The 11,544-nt window shown below is 38.8% G+C and overlaps 1 protein-coding gene across 2 annotated transcripts in view; it reads right to left on the bottom strand.

The window, feature by feature from the left end:
* Positions 1-232: 232 nt before the first annotated feature.
* FAM81B (family with sequence similarity 81 member B) overlaps positions 233-11,544 on the bottom strand; it is a 48,342-nt gene continuing 37,030 nt past the window's right edge. The window contains exons 8-10 of one of the 2 annotated variants that reach the window (XM_047730418.1): positions 3,979-4,114; positions 2,192-2,387; positions 233-520 (exon numbers count right to left, since the gene is read on the bottom strand). In XM_047730418.1, coding sequence (XP_047586374.1) covers positions 387-520; positions 2,192-2,387; positions 3,979-4,114 — 466 coding nt within the window. In that variant the 3' untranslated portion in view covers positions 233-386. Of the gene's footprint in view, positions 521-2,191; positions 2,388-3,260; positions 3,499-3,978; positions 4,115-11,544 lie in introns of those variants that run through there. The other variant, XM_047730419.1, reaches the window with a different exon arrangement.

Here is an 11,544-nt window from a genome sequence, read left to right as displayed (position 1 = left end):
AACTGCGTGGTGGCTAGTATTTTATAGACAGGGTAAGTGGTCTTCAGTTTGCCACAGTTCACACCAGGCCCCGTCACTCATCGTTGGACATTTTGTAGACTGCTCATTTTTATTTGTAGGCAAATTTTTGTTTTTTTATTTGTAGGCAAATAAAAATACAAGAAGGCATGTAAAAAAAAATTCCTTAACTTTTTCATGAACAAACTAATGAAGACATCATAAATTTCTTTGTTTTATTGGATTTTCCGGGCACATTAATCTCCTTAAAAAGGTGGTAAGAAATACACAGATATAAGAAGCAGTAAACACTCCAGAGATACTAACTTCTTTCCAACGTTTACCAGCAAGCCGCTATATTAGCTGGAGAAAAAGATGACTGAAAAGTTTTATATCTCCTGGAGTTCCACTATCTTGCGCTGTAATTTCTTTAGGTCTTTCTGTACTTTATATTTTTCTAAATCCATCTTTGTTTTCTGTATTTGTTGGAGGGAGCTGAGAGAGTCATGAATTGATTGAAATCCTGGAAGAGGATATGAGAATAGCTATACTTAAACAGTGCATTGGAACTTTAAAAAAAAAAAAAACAAAAGTTGCAGAACAGCAGTTCTGCCATAACTGATCATTTAATTAAAACCACATTAATTTCCATAAAGACCAGTCTAAAAATGTACAATGATCCATTTCTTATATGTCATGAAGATACATTATTGGCAATGTTTCAGTTTGTGTCTGGCTTCATTGTGAAAATTCAGCTTGGTTCTTCTCCTTGCCCAAATATATTGCATAACAAAATAGTTCTATATTTCAAGAAAGAAATTTAAAATATTTTCTTCTCTCTGTGTATTTTGATAAGAAATTTTGATGCTCTTTTTTTTTTTAAATTCTTGTTACCAAATTGAAGATAAAGAACACAGGTGAGATTTTTAAACTTCTCAGAAAGTAACCTGTTGAGGGACCTAAGTAGTGGCCACCAGCTGTTCCTCCTGGACCTCCCCTCTCAGGGCTCTGTCCCTCTCTTATGCAAGTCTAGTCACTCATGACTCAAGCTACTACCAGACCTACCAGACCTCGAGCTTCTTAGAGTACAGCCCATTTCTTACTCATTGGGCCTTTCACACAGTCATTTCTCAACACATTTTTATTAAACGCATAAAGGAGCACACCATTCATTTGGAATTCCCCTTTGCTAGAACTCCAGGTTAGTGAAAATTCCTTTTTAGCTCATTCTGGGGATGTACTAATGGAATGAATATAATTAAATCTCTGGTGCTATGATAGAAAACAGTGCCCTAAAAGAAGGGTCACTTAAGTTTGAGATACGATTCCTGGACAGATAATTCATTCTCTTGATTTGATGGTAGGAGATGGGGGCTAAGGGCAGTGTGGATCAGATTTCCAGGCAGTAAATTTTACTGCTATGCTAGGAACAGCTGGCAAAATGAGACCATAATATCTTCCCAAGACACCAGCAAGGCATCTCTGTACCAAAATTTGGGAGCATTTGCATGAATTTTTGGATTGGCTAACTAGAAGACAGAAAATGAGATAGGTCTTTCTTTAATAAAGGAACCTCTGGTTCCTGGTAATTCCCTCAGGACTGTGACTCGAGGCAGATGGTGGCTCCACAGCACCTATCCCGTGTCCTTCCCTTTGACAAATTAGATGAGCCTTTCAAATTAATCCTCTTTGATGTTAGCTCAGCTTGACACTGCAGCCATTAGCCTCCTTAAGAAGAAAAGCAGTCATTATACTGGACTCTGTTAATTCATCTCTCTCTGTCACTTCTAAAGGTCAGATCTCCAGTCTGACATCTGTCCAGGCTCATTACCTGCAGTTCAATGAGGGACATTTGATTTCAGGTCCTAATTTCATGATCTACCACAAATCGGACCTTGATCTCAAGGACTTTGCAAGTCTAACAATTCTATGATTCTATGATCTTCATTAAAAAAAAAAAATCTCACAGGCTTGGCAAGCTCGTGACGCTGCCAAGTCTGAATGAAGGAAGTGAGCTTGTTTACCTACTTTCCAACGGTATGCTGACATTCTGTGGGATATTTAGAAAAGTCCAATTAAATACAAAAGGATATCCATAATGACAAGACTGATCCATGACCATGAGCTCAAAGTAGACAGCTCTGAGGGATTGGATAGCGAGGACTAGTGTTTTTAACCAAAGGTGTCTGCTCACCTGATTGATATTCACTCTGCATTTTCTCTAATTCACCCCAGATGTGCTTTTCCAGTTGGTTCATCTTTTTGGACAGTTTGTTTTCTATATGCTTTACTTTGCTTAATCCTCCTTCCTGTTTCTCTGTGTTAATGAGGTTCTCTAATTTGCTTGAAAGCTTCAATAATTTTTCTTCCATTTTATTTTCAGACTTTTCCTATAAAAGATATGCGATAAAACACTGCAGAAAACTTACATGGATTTGTATTTCCACTTAGGTTTTTAACAAGTTCACTTTTCCACGTTAAACATGAAAAATCTCACCAAGTTCCCTCTTATCTAGAACTGTGTTCACAGTTGTGAGTTCATACCTTTGTTTGGCCTTGTTTGTAGTTTCTAGAATTCTGCGTGTGTTGGGAGAAAGAAAAGGTCGTGTGGTCTTGCTGAAATGCCCTGAGCACTTGGAATTATAGTCTAGTGTTTAAAGCAGTGTGGCCAAGGAAGGCATTGCAGACACTGCTTGACCTAAGGTCCTTGGACATGCTCCTATTAGGTGTCCATATTCTCTCGAGCTTAGTATCTCCTCGTGGACAGAGTTCAGCTAGAATAGTGATTCTTGACCCCTGTTGTCCATCCATATCACCTGGACCATCACACCCACTCCCCCCAACTCTGATTTAATTGGTCCACGGGGGAGCTCATGAACGTATCTAGTTTAAAAACTCTCCAAGTGATTCTAATTGCAGTGAGATGAGGACTCCTGGGCAGCCCAAGCTTCATTAGCTGCTGCTCCTTCTCAGCCTGTCACAGGGAATTTGCAGCAGCTGCTGGGAAAGACTGACTTGGAGCCCCTTTGGTTCTCCTGTCTTGGGCCCTACCTGCTTGAGGGAGGCGGACTTCAGCCTGTCTCTTACTTGTGGTGGGAAGCTTCTGCCTGCAGGTGACCCTGTGGTCACCTAGTACTGCCTAGAACTGGTGAATGAGTCTAACTCCAGTAGAACTAGCAGGCCCTCTTGGCTGCACATCACACCGCACAGACTTCAGTAGCTTTATCAGTGATAAAGCTGTCATGGTTCTCTCCATCTCTTGGACTCCTGCCTCTGTCAGCTGCCCAAAGACCCCCTACCAAAGTTCCAGAAACATCTTATCTGAATCATCAGCAAGGCTGGCAGTCCCTGGGGACACAGCTGGCCCTGTGCTGCATTTCTATGGAGGTTAGCAGCTGGTTGGCTGAGCGGGCTGGAGTGGAAAGGAACCTGCAATGAACAGATTTCCCCTCCATTTTCGTAGTCTTGCCTCAGAGCTGGGGATTCTCTACAAGATTGGATCTGGAAAAGGAGTTTTGAAAACCTTTGGTCTACTAATGGATCTTCGGAGAGGTAAACTGACTTGTCTATGGCAGAAATTTTTAGGCTTTATTGTGTCCAAGCATCAGCCAGGGAGCTTGCCTGGAAGCACAGATCCCCAGAGGAGGACCCTGGGGGTCTGATGCTGCTCTGGGTTGGGACCAGGAATCTGTATTTAAACAAAACAAAACAAAACAAAAAAACCCCAGCACCTCTCCTTAGGTTTTTCTGTCATAGGTAGAGCAGACTCAGAAGTATGCATTCATGGAGCTGGAGAGTAGCACACAGGACCAAGAGGCAGGCAGGGCCCTCGATTCTTATCCCAGCGCAGGAAAGGTGAGTTACTGGCACAGTGGCTGTGACTGTGAATGTCACAACGAAACTTTCCAGACCTTGACTCACTGGTAACGTCCAGACCATGACTCTGCAGCTCTTTACTTCAGGAATAACAGAACCCCTTACCAGTTTCTCCTGTAGGAGCTTCAGACATTGATTTATATGCCCAAGGTGGTCTTTTTCATAGGTGATGAACCGGCTTTCTGTCCATTTTTGATGTTTCTCCACTTCCTCATATAGATTATTTGAAAGTGAATTAAATCTAAGGGGGAAAATATTTCTATTTTAGTAGGTAAATTTAAGCATAAAACCAAAATTTAATATTGAAAAACACAGGTGTTTTTTTTTTTTTTCTTCAGATGTTAAGGCTCAAGATGTCTAGTGGGTGCTTACAGTTTGATGTGGGAGGTGGGGGGAGAGGGAGCACAATCCAGGTCCCTGCCCCGAGCTTGCATTCAACCCAGCTGCTGACAACCCCTCCTCATACCTGAACTACACACACGCACAGTGACAGGCACACAGATACACAGAAACGCACGCATCATCCATGCAGATTTCCTCTTAGGGCCCGGGGTGCATTGTCTGTGTGGAAGAAACACTTGGGATGGGGACAGCACTCTGCGGTAGGGATCAGCAAACTTTCTATAAAGGCTTGGGTAGTAAATATTTTGGGCTTTGTGGGCCACTTGGTCTCTGTGGCAACCACTCAGTTCTAGAAGGGCTCAGTGCTGCCGTTGCAGTGAGAAAGCAGCCACATACGACACAAACAAGCATGGCTTACTTATAAACAAAGAATGAACATGTTTGTGGTCTGATCTAATTCGATAGACGCTGAAATCTAGATAGCCTATCATCACATGTCTTCAAATACATATTTTTGTTAAAATTAGCAGAAAGTGTGCAAGTCATCCTTAGTAGTGGGCAGATTTGGCTAAGGGTGGTAGTTTGGGGAATCCCTGTTGTACAAGTGTCACTGCCCAGCTGGGGGAGGAACCCCCCCCCCCAACCCCGCGGAAGAGTCACAGATGGGGAATGGGGAAGGGAGCTCAAGAGGACTTGGGGAGAGCAGAATGTTCATGGGAGACGGTCCTGGCTTGTCTTTTCTGTCTCCATTGCTTCCTGTGGGTCTCTGTGGATTCTTTGGGAGTGGGGGCAGGAAGGGCCGAAAGAGGTAACTGAGTTACTCATGTGGAACAGAAACAGTCCTAATAGGCTTAAGGGGCTGGAAGCGACTGCTGCCAGCGAGATGATACACCGAGGGAACATGAAATGGAGAATGAAGGATTTTTAAAAATGGGAGTGGCTGTTATTACAGAGAGTAAAAGTTTGAAATCATACATCATCAGTTTGAAAAGTCACTGTAGAGTGGCTGACGTGTGAGTGGCAAGGAGAATCCACAGCTGGCACGGCTGAGAGCTAAGGGTCTGAGAATCGCCTTTTGGAATAGGCAGTATGTTAGAAAGGCGCAGTGCCTGGTGTTGGTTACTGAAAATATTCAGACCGCCCGACAAGTGGGTGGCTTGAAATAATCATTGCTGGGATGTTTTTAGGGCCAATTATATGCAGATAATTTCGTTTGTTTGTGGTGTTTCTCATTGGAAACTGCTTAAGACGTGCAGGACATACATTGCATGTCTCTGCCTCTTTAACTTCCCTGAAAAACAGTTCGAACTGGTATTTGGAAAAGACTGGTCACATTTTTATTTAGACCAGCGGGCTTCTAACAATGTACAGAGACATTTTTGGTTGTCACAACTTGGAGGTGTTACTGATATGCAGAGGGTAGAGGCCAGAAATACTGCTAAGCATTCTACAGAGCACGGGACAGCCTCACAATAAAGAATTATCCAGCCCGAATGCCAATAGTGCCCACGTTGGGAAACCAGGATTTGGATGATGAAGTCAAGGAATGGGAAAAGTTAATTTTCCAATAGTTATATTAGTTGTAGTATGGTAGCCGAATTCTGATCTTCATCTCCATGAATTATCACATTTTTTGATACAGAGAGAGAGATTTTTCACATAGAAAGCATACCTTGATTCAGGGGAGTACTTCAACAATGAGGAAGATAGCTTTGGCCACGCTTCCTGTTCTTAATCCGATCATGATTTCCAAACACCTATGCTGCTGGCTAACAGCTGAAGCAGCTCAGACAAATACGGTTCCCAACTGATATATGGACAACCTCATTTTAGCCAACTGTTTCCTATGTCTGGAACAGTCTTTCTTAGAACGTACAGTGGCTCTTGCCCTCATTTCATTCAGATTTCTATTCAAGCACCACTTACCACCTTAGCATAGGACTTTATTTTTTAATTTTTTTATTTCTTTATAAACATATAATGTATTATTAGCCCCAGGGGTACAGGTCTGTGAATCGCCAGGTTTACACACTTCACAGCACTCGCCATAGTACATACCCTCCCCAATGTCCATAACCCAACCACCCTCTCCGTACCTCCCTTCCCCCGGCAACACTAAGTTTGTTTTGTGAGATTAAGAGTCACTTATGGTTTGTCTCCCTCCCGATCCCATCTTGTTTCATTTATTCCTTTCCTACCCCCCAAACCACCCATGTTGCATCTCCACTTCCTCATGTCAGGGAGATCATATGATAGTTGTCTTTCTCTGATTGACTTATTTCGCTAAGCATAATACCCTCTAGTTCCATCCACGTCAAGCATAGGACATTTTTTAAACTGCACTTAAAAAAAAAAATAAAAGCTTTCATTTTCCCCATCTGACTCTCCCTATTCCTTTACCATACTTCAGTTTTCTCCAAAATGCTTATCACCATGTGTGATATGTATATATGTATGTATGTGTGTGTGTGTGTGTGTATATATATATATATATATATATATCTGTAATTTGCTGTCTGCTTCACTAGAACCTAAGCTCCACGAAAGCATTTTGCTTTGTTCACAGCCGTGAACAATGGTTGGAATGTAGGTGCTCAATGAATAGTTGAATAAATGGATAAATGATTCATTCCTTCTCATTTGATACCTTTTACTAGGGCTGTTCACAAATAATAATTCGTACACTTGCCAAGGTATTTTGAGATCTGATCTTCAGTTTTCATCTTCCCTTTCCTATCTCTGGTGGAAATAGTAATTAAGGGTGATGGTTAGAAGGACAGTAAATCCCCAGAAAATCAAGGGGTAGCTTTGCAGTTGGGAATCCAGACTTCACTGTTCTGCTGTACTGTGTATATGAATGTGAGCATTTACTCTCATTACTGATACAGTATTAACATCCCTCTGAACACCAGGGAACCATTAAACGTGCCCAAGTAATATCTTTAGAAGTGCATATCAGTAATTAGAATTCTGAAATTAAAATAAAGTCATAAAGAATGAGTGACTACTTATGTTCATTTTACTCCAAGGTTTTGCCTGTAGTTGGAGACTCACTTTCCTGGTAAGCATCAAAAGTCAGACTCTGGCTAGTTTATGAAAATGTGAAAGCATTTTTTAAAAAGAATTCTCTTTGAAAGAGAAAAAGGATTAGCTAAAATAAAGGTTTATATAAATCTTTTTCTTTCCTTAGTCTTTACCCTAACACAATGGACGTGATTTTCTGGGAAAGAATTACTTTTCTATGAATTACAGAATTTACAGTTAAAATTTCAACGGGACGAATTTATCTTGGATGACATTCGCATTTTAGTTCCCAGATCCTCTATTCCAATAGTTATGGTTGTATTTCTATCAGATCCAGGTAGACATAGATAGGAAGATAGGGAGGGAGCAAAGTAGGTAGATGCACGGATGGATAGATAGCTTTTTTTTTCCTTTTTCAAAAAACACAAAAGTCAGACTTTTAAATTATGGCCAGAGACCTTGCTAGGATAATGTGAGATACAGGTTTTACAAAATTTTTATATTGGTGGAATCAAGTTAATATACATACTAAGGACAATAACAAGGGAGAAAGTTACAAAAGGGTAAAATAAAATTTAATAGGGATCTATAGACATAGCAGATAGCTGTGCTGGATTTGAATGGTGAGGGAGAGTGTAGGGCTTGCAACAATCATCCTAGTGATCACTGTGGTTATGGTAGACATACGTGAATGAGGACATAGCCCTATTCTGGGCCTTTTTTTTTTTTTTTTTTTAAACCGTTTCACTTATGTCTCAAATTCATTGTCTTGCATTCAATAAGTGATTGAACTTTTCTGGAAGACATGAAAAATTTAAATTCTTGGACGCTTTTACCATGAACAGACTCTCAAGAATTCAGATAATGGCTTTAACAAAGTCAGTCTTTGGAGACTGAATCTAAGATTTTAAGTTTCACATTTAGAAGAAAGTAATTCCAAGAAACGTTTTTTTTCCTTACTAAATTTTTACGTATATACTTAAACTCATTTCTTCTTTAGGTCCTGTGGTTCCTAATTAGGGACACTAATAAAGAGCAACTCGAACTCCATGCTGATAGGAAGACTTCTGTTTATCATTCCATGCTTTCCTGGCCTCATACCTTCATAGTTTCAAGCAGATGTGATCTTTCCATTCCCTAAATTTCTGTAGCACAGTTAGTTTACTACTGGTTGGAATTGGGAGATGGAGGAATCACGGATCGGCAAAATAACCTGAGATTTGGAGTCAGACACTTTCTAAGTATGTGACTTGGGGTAAATTTTTTAATTTCCATGATTGCGTTTCCCCATCACTAAAATAGGAATAAGAGCTGGATGTACCTGACTGTGTTGATCACTTAGTGATTGGTAGAGATTTATAAAAAACAATTAGTGTATTTATTATTTATGCCTACTGATACACCTCATTTAACGTTGTCTTAACTTTTACTTTACCTGTGTTAGCTTTTCACTTATTTATGGACTTCCCCCCAACTCTATGTGGCTATGATTTTTGTCCTTGAGTATTCTAAAACACAACTTACATGTTACCGGTCCTCAAAATAGTCATTCATTCACTCATGGGCTTCCATTTGTGCCTGAATGTGCTGTGTACTGAGAATACAGAGATGGAGGAGACATATCCCTGACTTTCGAATAGTTTGTAATTTAATACCGTGATAGCATTTTTCAAAGCTGTGTGGGGAGATTTGAGTCCATGCATTTGCCTCATTGATCGAATAATTTTTCTTTTCTTATAAATCACTGTCAATGAAACATTGTCAGCAGCAAGAACTATCGAGGGAGTGAATGGCATGTACTTTCCCTGCCAAACCCTTGCTAAAGAACAGCTGTGTTTTATGATGACTCAGACTCTCACTCTATAAGCACTAAGTTGTTGACTGAGGACATGACTTAACTGACCATCTGACTAAGACCCTTCTGGAAAAAGGAGGCTCAGTGCAGGGGTTCAGATGAAAGAGCCAGTACGTCTCCTTTGTCAGTTCTAGTGATCAGTGCCGAAGGGCCAGGAAATCACTAAAAAACCACAGACAGTATTGGGGCTTTAATGTTCTATATAAGATGTATGACCGTTAAACTTGAAATCGTTAAAGTTTCTAACTGGTAAAGTTGTTCAATTAAACATACTTTTGAATGTCATTAAAATGCTTTTAATTCCTTTATTCAGAGATAGTTGTTTCTTAAAAAAAAAAAGCAAATAATCTACCTCATTCACTTTAATTTGAGATATTCTCTGAATGGAAAAGAGAAAAAAAGAAAGCCTTGCCCACCTTACTTTCCCTTTGAGGAAAATATATTTGCAATACATATCTCAGTCAAAGGGTTAATATCCCTAACTTGACGGAATCCTACAAATGATAAGAAAATGATGAAAACCACAATACAAACTGACAAATGATAAAATGGGCAATTCACAGAAAAGGAAATTCAAATGATGAAGGGAATGCAAAGGAAAAGAGATGCAGTCTTCATCCTTTAATTGGCAAGTATTAACAAAAAAATCCAGTATTGGTAAGAATGTAGAGAAAGTTCTTTTAATATATTGCTGGTGGAAGTGTGAATGCTACATTAAAAAAAGAAATTTATAAACATTAATAAATAAGCTCTTTAACCTAAGAATCTTGCCTGAAGAAATAAAAACATCTACACTTAAGAATATTTAAGGATATATATATATTATTACATATAATATATATATATTTAAGGATATATATATATAAATTTGGTATAGACATATATATCTATATCGATACAAAAATTTTTTGGTTTGTGGTAGCTGGAAACTGGAAAGATTCTATACATCAATAGAATAAATGATTGAATTAATTATAAGATATCTATGAGTTTAAATATTATTCAACTATTAAAAATAGTTTTAAAATAATATTCACTGATCTGGAGAGATAACCAAGATCTACTGTAAAAAGCAAATTTTTGAGGAATGTGACTAGGATATATTTTTAAAAGCCATGCTCTATGTATACACATATGATTTGTATAATATATATATAAACATCCTTTTTCTGTTATATCTATATATCAACAAGGAGGAAAGTAAGGAAGGACACTCCTTGGTGTTAACATTGGTTACATTAGGAAGCTGAGATGAAAACCTTTTTTTCCCATCTTTGTTTTATTTTGTTACTTTTAATTTTAAAAAATTGATGAAGATTTAACTAGAAATGAGTCAGTTGTGTATTTAAATGAGTTATTAGAGCTCACAAGTATTTGTGGAAAATTTTGGTTTATAAATTCAGCATTACCTACTGTAATACTAATGAAATTTTTAGACTTTATTATTTCAAGTGGGAAAATGATTCAAGTTTATATTATTACAAAAGTGTCCAGATTCATATTTAACTATTTAGATGACTCAAATATAAGCCAATTTTTCACAGGACTGAAGACGGAAAAGCACACCACACCATCAATAAGACATTAACCCTGATTCTCAAACCTTTCCTTTCCTTGATTTGCTCTTTGTTAATACATCTCATTCCTTTAAGCCAGTATTTCATTCTGGATTATAAATCCCCTTTCTCTCCAAGTGAAATAAGTTCTTAAGGTGTACTCCTAGAAACAGTTTACTTTTCTACTTCTCCTTTGGACACTTTATTTAATTTTATTTAATTCTAAGCTAACGGGATTAGATCAAGCACCACACAGATTTTAACTGAGCATCTGCACTGCACTGGAATTTAAGCACTTAGACATGCTTTTTTAGACTGGTATTTTCTTTTCTTTTTTTTTTTTTTTTAAAGATTTTATTTATTTATTTGACAGACAGAGATCACAAGTAGGCAGAGAGGCAGGCAGAGAGAGAGAGGGAAGCAGGCTCCCTGCTGAGCAGAGAGCCCGATGCGGGACTCGATCCCAGGACCCTGAGATCATGACCTGAGCCGAAGGCAGCGGCTTAACCCACTGAGCCACCCAGGCACCCCTAGACTGGTATTTTCTTTTTTACCCAAGACATTTACTTCTTTGAATTTTAGGGATAACTAGTTTTTCACCAATTTCTAGAACACACCTATTTCCCAATTTAACATCTCTGAAATCGGAAGGTGTCTTGAAAATGATGGTGTGCTATGGTTTAATTGTTAGCATCACATTTTAGAGGAAAAAAAAAATCATATGTCTTATAATCTGTGGCACTTAGATTTAATGAAGTACTGTAAAGATGTGAAAATGGAGCAAGCAGAGTATATTCAGAGTCCTGGATATGACCAAGTCATTAAACCCATGGAGCTATGGGACAGAGAGGGAAAAGAAAAAGGCGAGAAGGAGAAGTAATATGGTATCTCCCA

This window comes from Lutra lutra, chromosome 5 (genome assembly GCF_902655055.1).
Source record: "Lutra lutra chromosome 5, mLutLut1.2, whole genome shotgun sequence".
NCBI classification, from domain to species: Eukaryota; Metazoa; Chordata; class Mammalia; order Carnivora; family Mustelidae; genus Lutra; species Lutra lutra.
This window is presented reverse-complemented; position numbering and strand designations above follow the sequence as displayed.